This window comes from Sinocyclocheilus anshuiensis, unplaced genomic scaffold, assembly GCF_001515605.1.
Source record: "Sinocyclocheilus anshuiensis isolate Anshui unplaced genomic scaffold, SAMN03320099.WGS_v1.1 scaffold1472, whole genome shotgun sequence".
NCBI classification, from domain to species: domain Eukaryota; kingdom Metazoa; phylum Chordata; class Actinopteri; order Cypriniformes; family Cyprinidae; genus Sinocyclocheilus; species Sinocyclocheilus anshuiensis.
Genome location: NW_015542453.1, coordinates 570,625 through 583,602, shown reverse-complemented (window position 1 = coordinate 583,602; position 12,978 = coordinate 570,625). Strand labels below are relative to the sequence as shown.

The 12,978-nt window shown below is 39.0% G+C and overlaps 2 protein-coding genes across 4 annotated transcripts in view; one reads left to right on the top strand and one right to left on the bottom strand.

The window, feature by feature from the left end:
• The window catches only part of LOC107693729 (MAP kinase-interacting serine/threonine-protein kinase 2-like), a 15,436-nt gene extending 2,673 nt beyond the window's left edge, over window positions 1-12,763 (bottom strand). The window contains exons 1-13 of one of the 3 annotated variants that reach the window (XM_016493231.1): window positions 12,663-12,763; window positions 12,106-12,270; window positions 11,937-12,024; window positions 11,629-11,730; window positions 11,438-11,535; window positions 7,782-7,861; window positions 7,262-7,335; window positions 6,901-7,005; window positions 6,665-6,810; window positions 6,423-6,518; window positions 1,912-2,106; window positions 1,446-1,610; window positions 1,278-1,318 (exon numbers count right to left, since the gene is read on the bottom strand). In XM_016493231.1, the coding sequence (XP_016348717.1) occupies window positions 1,278-1,318; window positions 1,446-1,610; window positions 1,912-2,106; window positions 6,423-6,518; window positions 6,665-6,810; window positions 6,901-7,005; window positions 7,262-7,335; window positions 7,782-7,861; window positions 11,438-11,535; window positions 11,629-11,728 (1,100 nt within the window). In that variant the 5' untranslated portion in view covers window positions 11,729-11,730; window positions 11,937-12,024; window positions 12,106-12,270; window positions 12,663-12,763. The remainder of the gene's footprint in view (window positions 1-1,277; window positions 1,319-1,445; window positions 1,611-1,911; window positions 2,107-6,422; window positions 6,519-6,664; window positions 6,811-6,900; window positions 7,006-7,261; window positions 7,336-7,781; window positions 7,862-11,437; window positions 11,536-11,628; window positions 11,731-11,936; window positions 12,025-12,105; window positions 12,271-12,662) is intronic. The other 2 variants (XM_016493229.1, XM_016493230.1) reach the window with 2 other exon arrangements.
• Window positions 1-12,978, top strand: part of LOC107693731 (zinc finger protein 414-like) — a 30,549-nt gene that overhangs the window by 11,204 nt on the left and 6,367 nt on the right. The gene's annotated exons all lie outside the window — the stretch shown is intronic.

Genomic DNA, 12,978 nt, shown 5'->3' with positions numbered 1-12,978 from the left:
ATTAAACATATCTAATTTCTAATGTTTTATATGCAGATTAAATAGGTTTTAAGGAAACTTTTGTCTCGTCTCCCGATGCCACAGGAGGGCGCAATGAGCAAAGTAATGCAGCACATGGAAATTTCAACGCATGGAAAAAACGGTCTATAAAAAAAAAAAAAAGTGCATTACGTCTAAATATTCTAGCCTGTAAGACTGATTACTCAAAAGTCTTATTCGGAACTTTTCAGTATGGATTTTATGGCCTTATTTCAGCTATATATATTTTTTCTAAAACTTACTAACCACGCATTTTTTTTTTCAAAAAAATGCAAACATGTACATCCATCTTGCTCACATATTATTATAGCACAATTTGTGCTGAAAACAAAAAAAAAAAAAAAAAATCAACGATATAATGTTTCATATCGTTCGGTATCGATAATTGACATTTTTTTTAACCTTTTTTTAAAACAGAGCAATAGAATTGTTTTTTTTTTAATTTAACCACTGTATTTTTAAATTAACCCAATTTATGGAGACAAACAACTTTTTTTTTGTTTTAACAGTCAAACACAATAAAAATTAAACATATCTAATTTCTAATGTTTTCTAAAAGTTTAAACTGTTTTAACTTTGCATGGCTTTCTATACATCTCTTGTGTGAGATGCGAGTGCAGCGGTCATATCTGTCAGTCTAAAAAAAATGCGCTGAATATGGTTTTCACATAATCAAGATCTTCTCCGCTTTGAGCTTCTATATTTCTCTAATATTTTGAATGCATAACACAGCAGCGGCGCATCTCGTGGGCAAGACTAACAAAACATTAAAATGCACCAACGTCACTTGCATAATTATCACCGCATCTCGCGCGCCACTGTGACGCTCCCTGACCCACTCCTAACATTCAAATACAAATGTTTATTTTAAATTCGACTAATATAAATGTTTTTTATGCACAATCTCCTCATCACAGGCAGGCACAGCACTCAATTCAGCATGTGTTTGTGTGTGCTGTCTGCGTCACTCATAGCACGTGCCTATAACGTGCACTATATAGAACATTTTTAACATCGTTATCGAAGAAGGTATACCGTCGAAAAATATCGATACCGTTTTATCGCCCAGGCCTACATGAGGGTGAGCATTTAAATGACAGAATTTTCATTTTTGGGTGAAATAACCCTAATCGGTAGGTGTGCTCAGGTATTTCAAACTTATTTTGACCCTCCAAGCGAAGAATGAAAAAGAACTTTGCTGCGAGTACATCAGGACATTTAGTATGCAATATACTCACCTCTGATGTAATATGGATGCAGACACAGTGTTGGGTGCACACTGGTGAAGAACAACAGAAATGATAGTTTCTGATTTACAAAACATGATTTACAGCACAAGAACCATATAATTAATTGGTGTTAAATAGAGTCTCAGGAATCCTAGAGATGGAAGGGAATGGACATACCCCCTTGACCCAAGGGTGCTGCAGAACCTGGGCAGCACTGAGGCGGTCTTTGGCATCCCGCACCAACAGCTTGATGATGAGGTCTTTGGCTGCAGGAGAGATGTGTGCCCAGTCCTTCTCTGGAAACTCGTACTTGCCTTCCTGAATACTCTCAAACAGCATGCTCTGTGGACGCATTGTGATGAATGGTATTAAACATCAATTCACAGAAGCAATATCACTATTCAGACTCAACCCTAAGGTTTTTTCCCCTTTTTAAATTGGCAAATGTATGTAAATAAACTTGACAACACAACCCAATTTGGCTAGTGACGATTTAGTCGGACAGTCCTTATTGTCAAACTCCGACTACGAAACCAGGTGGCTAGACCTGCTATGATTCCATGTAAAGTTTTGAACTTTCACTGCTTTCGATACTGAACGCTTTCCCAGAAAACCATGAATCTTGCCCAAGTATGTGGTGTACCTGGCAGGCTTGGCAGGGCTCTCCCCAGTCCCAACCACAGTCTGTTCCACAGCGACCCACAAAGGGCGGGTATCCACTCAGCATGATGTAGAGGATGACACCAAGGCTCCACAGGTCACAGCGCTTGTCGTACATGCTAGCTTCCTCATTAAAGGCCTCCACCACCTCAGGAGCCATGTATTCAGCTGAGCCACACTGTAGGAAAAAAACAAACCTTTTAGTACGTACTGTAAAAGTCCTCATACACACAAGGAAAAGTCCACAAATTTTCCACATGGGTTTTAAAGGCCACATGAACTCCGTTGGTAGAGCAGAGGAACAATCTTGGTTTCACTTCATGTTTACTATTACGGTCCCATCAACATGTCACTTGGTTGGACAACAAGTTCAAAAGTACGATAAATTACAAGGTGAGCCATCTAGAGCTACAACATTTAATCACAGCTACCAGCACTCCCTCGGCTTGGCCTCTTCTGTTTGTTTTCACCTGCAGGGCATTATCAAGTTCATTGTTCTGAGTTAAGCTGGGGTGGCCTGATCGGATTCAGACCTGGACGTGTCAGTGGACAACTGTTCCAGCAGGGCCCACAGGCTGCTGCTGCTGTCTGCGTCATGTGGAAACTAGGCCAAAAGGTTGCAGCTTGGGAGTAAAAAAAGAAAAAGGATTTAAGCCGCTCTACACCGGCTAGGGATAAACAAGTCCCAACCCTGCTCGAATGTTACATAACACACACATAGGAATGGACATTCTGAATGGTGCACTAATACTTAATGCAATGAATGTGACATTCCCCACACCGAGGAGGTTAGCAGTTTAGCGGGACATGAGCAAATTCATTTATTTTTATGGAAGTGCAGCTGTCTGGTAAAAGATTGTTACACAACTACTGTATGAGTCACTGATGCAAACGGAGGAAGCTGAAGACGTTATGCCGGTGTTTCTTTGCAGGCCGAGGGGGAGGAGACTACAAGTCCTCAGAGGACACTCCAAAAAATAAGCCAGGATGGCCATCTCTCGGACCCTGACAAATCCATGCCTAAGCCTCCATAACCTCGCAAGCACATGCCACATTCCCTCAAACCATCCGAGCTCCTTAAACATGTCAGGGGCATCACTTTCAAGGAAACGCGATAGCCGACAAAAATAGTGCCATGATAAAATGTGACACTGTGGTTTTACCGTAAGTGGCCCTTGTAATCTTAAGTAAGAGCTCTTGGCTAGCCAATCAAAGTTCATAAAAGATCACCTAATTGTGGGAGCACAATTGGAACATAACTATAGTACTTGTCCCACATCAGGAATGGAAGTATATTGCGATTCAACAAATCACAGGCAGTCCAGCAATGATCCCCAATTGTCAGTTTATTGCTTGGCTGGTTTTGCTTTCAGCATGACTGGGCTCTTACATAATGCTCCTCTGTGCACGAGGAATCTTAGGATTTGCAGTTGCTTGGGAGCAACCCCACCCACTTCCTCTCATCATTAAAAAAAAAAAAAAAAAAAAAAAAAAAACGGTGTTTCCAGACAACATGTACGTTACAGAGTAAGGATTTGCATATAGTTTGCTGGGTACAAGAGTGTAATGGTGTACAGAGCAAAAGAGGGCAAGCCTGAATGTACACAGAGATGATAAATAAGTCATCTTGTTTATGTCAGTGACCTCAGCCACTGAAAGTTAGCACTGGCATTGCATCAGTCTCAATAACCGTATGTTCTCGGATGTTTATGAAGGGAATGTTATCATGGCAAGACAGGACTTTAGCTCTGGCAAAACCAGGGAGTTTCCCTGGTCACTATTCTAGCAAGTAAAACCACAGTTGTGGGTGAAAAACGCAACGGTATTTAAAGTGATAGTTCACCCAAAGTGAAAACTGTATAATCTGTAATTCGATGTTCAAAACCCACAAGATTTATCAAGCACTTTGGAGCTTCCATTTACCATATTTGATGTGTTGATCAATTTTTTTAAATAGGAGTAAATGGCTAAATTCATTCACAAAGTGAGTGTAAGTCTTCCGAAGGCTTGGATTAAATTTCTCAGTTCATTTAGATTACTTTAAAGATGTCTTCATAAACTTTATGATTAGTGGTAATAACTTAATGGAGAAACAATCTCCGTTTTCATTTAAAACAAAAAAAAATACTTTTGCATGTTTTGAAGATGAACAAATGTCAACTTTGGAATGACATGACAGTTTTTGTTTTTGGGTGAACTAAACCCATCATGCTACAGAGAGAAAAAAAGTCAATGCTTCAAATGAGTTGAAAACGAAAAGGTAAAATGCCACGTAGAACTGTGCCATGGATTTGTTCTTGAACATCCTGGCGCAGTTATGCTCAAATCAAAAAGGTAAATGGAGAGAGTTCACCATCTAATTTCTGACCCACCTCCTTCCGGGTGCAGAGGAAACTCTTCATGAAAAAGGAAAAACTCGTAGACATCAGAAAGAACAGACCATACAAAAACACAAGCCTCTAGTAACCAGTCTGAACACTTCAAAAGCAACTGAAAACCCCAGGGTGTGGTGAGAAGATTGAGGTATGGGTGAAAGGATTTCCATGAGGAATTTTGTTTATGCTCTCTGTACATGAAGACATTCACATTAAAAGACCTTTGCCTGTTCCGTTCAGACTCAGAGAGCTAATAAAACCGCTGTTCGTCTACTGTGCTCCTTGAGCTGTAATCTTGACAATTCTGTGACCCAAGGTAACGCGTCACATCAAAACAAATGTTCAATGCTCACAAAACTTGGTTACTGGAGGTGATCACTTGGAGGTTTATTGGCTTTGGCTTTAAATCAATAACCTTTATCTCTGCTCTTCTTATTTTGATATCTAGAAGTCCAATGCAGTGAAGTGGCAATAAAAATGGCATTTAAAACACTGGCTAGATTTAGTGGCTTGATTTATGTAACACCAAATTAAATGTAGGTGACAATACGTCCATATGGAAACATAATTGTGAATAAGTCTTCAAAAACCTTTTAATCAATGCAAAAAAATTCATCCTTTCTGGACGAAGTCATAACTCCCCCTGACTTTTTCCCTTCTCCTACAAATCACCTGTCCTACAGGTATGCTATTCATGTTTTTAAAATTTGTATGAATGAAAAATACTATAATTTCATAAATATTACGTTTAAATAAAAAAAATTTAATTGCAGCACGTGTTGTTTACTAGGGGTGGAACGGTTCAACTTACAGTTCGGTTTGTATCACAGTTTTAAAGTCACGGTTTCAGTACGTGCTAGGTTTAGGCAAAAACTATACGGTCAAATAAAAGAAAATAAGAATAATCTAACTACAAGCAACAGCACAAACAAATACAATAGAGTAAAAAGATACAAATAAAATAAACGGTGATTTTCAGTTTTTTTTTTTTTTTTTTGGTAGGTCTAACAGTTTTCAGGTACAGAAATTGAATAAAGTAATGAAATGTAAAACAGCATTGCATATTTGACTGTATAAATTAAAGATTAAGCTTTATTAAAGTTACAAAAGCTATTCAAATCAAGAGCAGCGAGTGATTTCTTTGTTGTTGCTGTTTGATTAATATTAAGAAAGTGCTGTCACTTTAAGAGAATGCACTGATACAGTACGTTCAGCCGGCTATGTCTGCTATAGGATACTTACCAAGATGGGCATTTTGACAATTTTTGTGAGAATTTGTCCATTTAAACAAAACTTCAGAGAAAGCTTAATATTTGCACGTGTTCTGAGGCGTGGGTTTGCACACTTCGGATGAGCGCACGCACAAATCTTCTCACTGCGCGCGCGCGCGAGCTCGCGTCCTCTGGCTCTTAAATGTTTAAACTGGCAAAGCTTAAACGAGTTTAGCTTAAACACAGATATCAACGTGCCCGGGTGATGACGGAATAAATGCTCATATTCCAGCATACGGCATTGAACAAGAGTGAATGGTTTGTCCACGTTTCCCCCCCCAATCGCTGTTGTTGTAATGTATTGGGAAGCCAGAATGCGCATCCTTCAACAGAAACGTATATTAGCCGAACCCTGTTTGTTTTACGTGTTATTTATAGCAAACCATATTACAGATGCGTTGTAAGATTTAAGTTGAACTGCGGTCCTAGTGCGTGCCGAACCGTGTGTGGAGAACCGTACGGTTCGATTTTTTTCCACGAACCGTTCCACCCCTATTAATTTACTATTTATTCTAATTTAATAATGTGATATCATATAGGTCATTGGCTATCCTGCAGTCTAAAATATCGGCAATCAAAAAGTCCATATCAGTCCATTTAAAGTGTTAGTTCACCCAAAAATGAAAATTACGGTTGAACCCCTGATGTCACATGGACTATTTTACCGATGTCCTTGCTACGTTTCTGTACGTTGATCGTGGTAATATCCTTGCTGTCTGTGGAGGGTCAGGGAACTCTCAGATTCCATCAAAAATATCTTCATTTGTGTTCCGAAGATGAACGAAGGTCTTACGAGTTTGGAACAATTTTTGGGTTAACCATCCCTTTAATATACGTGTTAAACTCACCGGAGTCAAGAGCTCAGGGGTGGAGATGGGAGAGCTGTCACTATTCAGTTTGATCCCACTTCCCAAATCAAAATCGCAGATCTTCACGGGAGAGATCTACAGAAAAAAGAAAGAAAAATTAAATCCATAAATTCCACTGTGAAAGGAGTTAAGAGTGGCCACTGAGTATTCCTAAACAGATAACCCGGGTCAATTCATGTTTTCGTTCAAGAGCACAAAAAGCACATAAAATGTTACTGTACCCAACAGATGTCAAAAAATCTGGTCAGAAATGCAGTGCATGTGTTCTCCTCGGATGTCTCATGTCTCCTCATGTACAGAGAGAGACTCACCCTGTCACTATGTTCACAGAGGATGTTCTCTGGCTTTAGGTCTCGATGTGCCATCCCTATAACAAGACATAACGAACAATTATCTATATTGATAATATATAGAACGCATGATAACATCATGTTGTATCAACACTAAAGGTCCCAACCTTTGTTGTGTAGGAAGTCCAGAGCACTGGCGATGTCCTGCACCACTATGCTGGCTTCCTGCTCATTGAAGTGTTGTCTTCTGTGTATGTGAGTCAAGATAGAACCTGGGAATACAAATGAATGCATGAAGATTTAGGACTATAGATTCAAATATATATATATTTTTTTCCCAACATAAGAAAGAAACTCATACAGGTTTGTAATGACATGAGGGTGAGAAAATGACCATTTTCATTTTTGGGTGATCAATACCTATAACTTAGTAGGTAAAGTAAATACCTTTTCTATTTAAAAAAAAATTAAAACCAAATATCAGTAGTAATCATTTTCACACGCACACAAAAAAAAAACATAACTTACCGCCTCTCAGTTTCTCAAAGACTAAATAAAATTTGTCCTCTTCCTCAAAGTATTCAACCAGTTCCAAAATGTTTCTGTGGTGAGAAAATACATTAACATTAGCCATCAAGTATACACACGGTAATGAAGCGTAAAGGAATCTTTTTCAATTAGTCTTAATGAGCTTCTCAAGCTTTGTTCCAAAACCTCGTCTTGCAGTCTATGTAGGCAGCAGTCTAAAGCAGCATCCTGACAGTCATAAAACTCAACCACAATAGATTTCAATACAGTTTTCATTTAGCTAAGCTAACCGCATAATACATGAATAATCAATAATTACATCAGATCCATTTTTAAATTGGTACTTTAGTTTAGTTTGGAGTATTAAATAAAATTTCTCTCCCCTTGGCCACAATGTTGGATTTATTTTTCCCCCCCCAGAGTTTGTCACAATGCACTTTGGTATTTCTGTGACCTTTACATGCAATTTTCCCTTAGAGGTTTCGAACAGATCAATAGTGTCACACAGAGCGTCCCGTACCTGTGGCCCTGGCACTGGTAGAGCATTTCCACCTCCCTGAAAACACGGCTCCGACTGTGGCCTGGCCTCTTCTCAATTATCTGTAGAACATTGAAACATCATATTAGTGACCTAATACAAACCCTAGGAAGGACACATTGTGTTCCGACCTTGAATTACAGAACTCTGGAGTACGTTTTGACGGGCTCTTCTGCTACCTGGACACAGACCTTATAGTACACATTTGTTTTTAAGTGGCAAAACCCTCAGACATGTTCACGTCATCTCAGAATCGAGCTCGAGTCGACAGATCTGCGTGTCCCTTTGTGGGTCACCCTCACTCGGCGCGTGTGGGAGATTAGCAAGCACACAGATGACACACCACTGCCTGCCTACAAAAGAACATCTCAGACCACTGAGTCAGCAGGTCACCACATGGTCATCGGGCTTTACAAGCTGGCGGACTAGACAGACGATCAGGTTTCACAACATACAGGGCATCCAGACCATGTGTGCAGTACAGAAAGTTGCAGTGCACTCATCCCAAAAGAAGGGTTGACTAAATGGCAATTAAATTCTACAATAGAACCAACAATGCCACCAATTTTCTGGTTTCATTTACTGGGCGCACAGCCATCGAAAGGCCATCGACAGCTGGTAATGTCGTAATAAGTGGTGTATAGCAGTTAACTTAAATAGAATTTAAATAGCAGAACTTGTCTATTAAATTTTACACTGCTGTTTTGCGTTTGCCTGTTTTTGAAAGGAATCTCTTCTGCTCACTGAGCCTGCATTACAGTATTACTGTTTATACTGTATTTATAAAGTATTATAAGTTAAAATAACTTTTCCATTTGAATATTTTAAAAGGTGATTTATTTCTGCAATGTGGAGAACCTGCTGTTTTCAATTTTGCATTCCCTTTGGCAAGTCACATACAGAACATGTGCCATGAAATGCCACATGAACATCCCGCACTCTTCAATTAACACACATTGCTTATATATATATATATATATATATATATATATAAAACCATTCCATCTACTAGGTCAAATCGATGTAGCGAGAGACACCACACTGCTTTTTCAAAGACTACATGTCCTGCTAAACAATATCAACAACTGAAAAGAGGAAGTTTCTCTGCTGAGCAGGCACTGTGGTCATTTATATTTTTGTTCCACAGCTGCAGCAGCAGCACAGTAGCTGGAAAGCCATTGTTCCAGAGAGAAGTACACATAACACCACATAACAAATAAAACGGACACAGCTCAAATGACCATGAATAAAAGCTAGAGTCCTGTATTTCCTGAAGAGGACTGAAACACTGATACAGAGCCATCTGTCCCAGCATAAACCCCCTTTTATTCTTATGTAACACTCTACATTGAAGGCAGGACACATAACTAAGAGGCAAAGTTTGCTTCCTTCAATTCATATTCCTAGTGTCAAACACTTGGAGTGTTCAATAATAAACCACTGATGCTCTAACGTCATTTAAGAGAACATACTACTAACAATGTCCTCCTGCTACTCAAATTTAGATTTAGAGTTTTGCAGAAGAATCCACTCTTTAAATCTGTTCCCCTTAGTCTGTTCAGATTGTGCAATCTTATTTATAATAAGTCACATTTTTGTTGTAGCAGAAATAGCCCCTATTCATTCCATTAAAGGGATAGTTCACAAATGAAAAATGAAATTGTTGTTCTAAACCTCTATGAATTTCTTTGTTCTCAACATAAAAGAAGATATTTTGAAGAATGCTGGTAATCAAATAGTTGATGGTCCCCCATTGACTTCCATAGTATTTCTTTGCCTACCATGGAAGTCAATGGGGACCAGCAACTGTTTGGTTCTTCAAAATATCTTCTTTTGTGTTCAGCATAAGAAAGAAACTTATACAGGTTTGGAACGACATGAGGGTGGGTAAATGATAATTTTAATTTTGGGTGAACTATTCCTTTAAAGGGGTCATATGATGTGATTTCAATTTTTCCTTACTCTTTGGAGTGTTACAAGCTCTTGGTGCATAAAGAAGATCTGTAAAGTTGCAAAGACTAAAGTCTCAAATCCAAAGAGATATTCTTTATAAAAGTTAAAAGTCAGCCACACCTACCTAAAACGGCTCGTTCTAACACGCCCCCACATATCTACGTCACGATGTGGTAAGATTTGCATAACGCCGCCCAAATGTTCACGCAAAGAAAGGCGTAACTTTTATTCTCTCTGTACTACTGTTGTTGTTGCCACCTCCGCCATGTCGTGAAGGCACTGTGTTTCGTTGTGAAAGTGAAACTACTTTGTTTGGTCTTCCAAAAGAGGACGTCGTCACATGTGGTTGCCGCAAGCCCTCCGGACGCTCCTTCGTTGAACCTGCCGGCCGTGCCGTTCTCAAGCCCGCCCGCCTCTGCTCACTCAAGCCGGCCTCCGCATACTCTAGGCCACGGCTCACTCAAGGCCACGGTGTGAGACGCTTTCTCATTGTGAAAGCGAAACTACTTTGTTTGGCCTTCCAAAAGAGAACACGTCTAGAAATCAGTGGTTAAGTTGTATTTACACTTAACACTGTTCCAGAACGGTTTAACCCAAATATTCAGATGTGTCCAGCGCATTTTATGGAGGACTGTTTCCTGATCCTGGTAGAGTAGACTACAATGCCGGCTGTTCTGACTCACAGATTTTAAGTACGTTTTTTATATTTAAAGAATTTGCCACTGACGATTCAAACGCGAGTTTTTTGGGCAGTGTAGAGTAGCACTTGTTGTTTGTCATTTCTCCGATCACAAATGCAGACATGGTTTTATGTTACGCTCCGGTCGGACAGGGCATCACAATATGGTAAGGGGCGTAACATTTCCGTCACACGCTTGAGGTATTCGGCCAATCACAACGCACTGGATAGCTGGCCAATCAGAGCACACCTCACTTTTCAGATCGATGAGCTTTGTAAAAATCGACGCGTTTCATAAAGGCGGGGCATAGAGGAGAAACAATAATGTACAGTATGTGGAAAATAATGTGTTTTTTGAACCTTAAACCGCATAAACACATTTCATTACACCAAATACACAAAATAATGTTCTTTTCAGCAGCATCATATGACCCCTTTAAAGGGCAACTCAAGAAATCAATGAATAAAATATTATAATACTATTAAAATACATAATATTGTTGTATTACATTTAAGTAAATTTTATAATATATTCAATTTTCTCTATACATCAGAATATTATAATAAATTATATGTTTTACTTTGCTTCAAATGTTTCAGCACCTTTTTTGTATTTTTTGTAATAAAATTAAAATGAGGCAAATAATTTAAATTTTTTTTTAAATTTGCTACCTAAGCTTTTTATTTTCTGGTTGAAGCACATTATCCAAGTATCACCCATTTTACAAAATGCAGCAATAATATAAAACTTATTCATATAAAACATGACGGTGTCATGAGTGACATCACAAGATCAGCTCAAATCACAGCAAGCTCCAATTACGGTCTGGGACTCTGTGACAGCAAAATCAGAGCAATCATAAGGAGAGTATGGCCTAAGAGGGTATTTTGCTATGGCAACTGGAGTTTAACCTGAACATAGATAAGACACTGATTATTTGATGGTTGTATGAGCACTGACAACAGTTTGTTTCGCAATATGCTGCTTTAAATAAAAGATACTTGCCTTTACTGCATATTCTATATTGGTGACCAGATTAATGCAGGTCTGAACAACAGCATAAGCCCCTTCTCCAAGAACCTCATTTTGTAGTTTGTAAACATCTGCAAAGGAAAAACTGAATATTTACCCTCTACAGACAGTGAACCTCTACTCCAGGCTTGAGCATTTACAAAAGATAAACAAAAAGGACTTGCCTTCAAAACGTCCGGAGAAACTGTCAGTGGCTCTGCATCGTTTTTTCTTTTTATTTCTCTTCTTGGCATCAGGGATATCGATGGGCTGGCTGGATGGCATGTCTTTAAAAAAACACAAAAAAAAAAAAAACAGTTAAGATGAACAATGTGTGCCAAGTCCATAACTCTAATCTGCTATGAACTTTGCCTAACAAAGCATTAGAGATAAGCAATATCTCCTCAATAAGTATCTCACCAGGGTTTACGTCAACCTCAAAGACTGATAATGACAAGCAATATTAATGAAAATGTAGGCAAAATAGCTGTACCAGGCCTTGGCGAGTGGTCTAACTTGAAGGATGAGTCAACATGGGGTTCCGAATCTATGAATTCATCAGTCCTGAAAGGGTTTTCCCCCTGGGAAGAGGAGAAAAAGTGTCACAAATTAAAGTCTGCCATTTCACATAAAACACTTTCTGGTAAATCACAAGTCGTTACCAACCTTGAAGGAGTGATGGAATCCTGTGACCTCTGTGATTTTGTTTTGCACCATGTTTTCAAATGGTCAGATAATAATATGCAGCTTGGTGCTTTAATCACAGTGCAGTGGCTCCTTTCAATCAAATACTGATCACCTCAAGGTGGTCGTGCAACAGATGACTCCTGTTTACACAGACAGACAGAAACAGCATCAATATGGCCCCGAACAGATGCTCTTGAGAGACTGAGAAATTAGGAAAGCTCATGCACAGACTTGATATTTTTGACATTGCAAGAGGCAAAAAAAATCAGGAAATTTGACAAAAACAAACAAACAAATGAATTAACTTGCTATTAAAGTTGAGAAATATATCAACTGACAAATCTTATGCAAGTAGTTAACAATCTATTTAATCTTAGTTTACAAGCTGTCAGTAGCTATTTTTAATAAGGATGACCGAGTAACCGCTCTCTGGGCTGCATGCGGTTGCAGTCAGAAAGACTGGAGTTTTTATTTCTCAAAAAGAGTTCCAGAAATCATTAGGTAAGTTAGTGGAAAGGGAGTCATCTCTTACCCCGTTACTAGCCGTGAGACGCCAGCGTTCACACCGTTGCTCAACCCAACGTGTTAATAGGTTATTACTCTGTATTTGTCAAGTGTAAACTGCAGTTGAGAGCTCTACGCACATATAAGATCGTATCTTGCACTCCGCCCACTCTGCATTCCATATCCAATCAAAATGATTGCTCTGAGAGGCGGAATTAAAAACTCAGAACACTATTGGACATTTAAATGACAGGGGCGGAGCATCCCGTTTTGGACAGGCGCTTTAATTACACTGGACTTGTTTATTGCCCCATCTACTGGGCAGTGGAAAAATTAGTACAGTT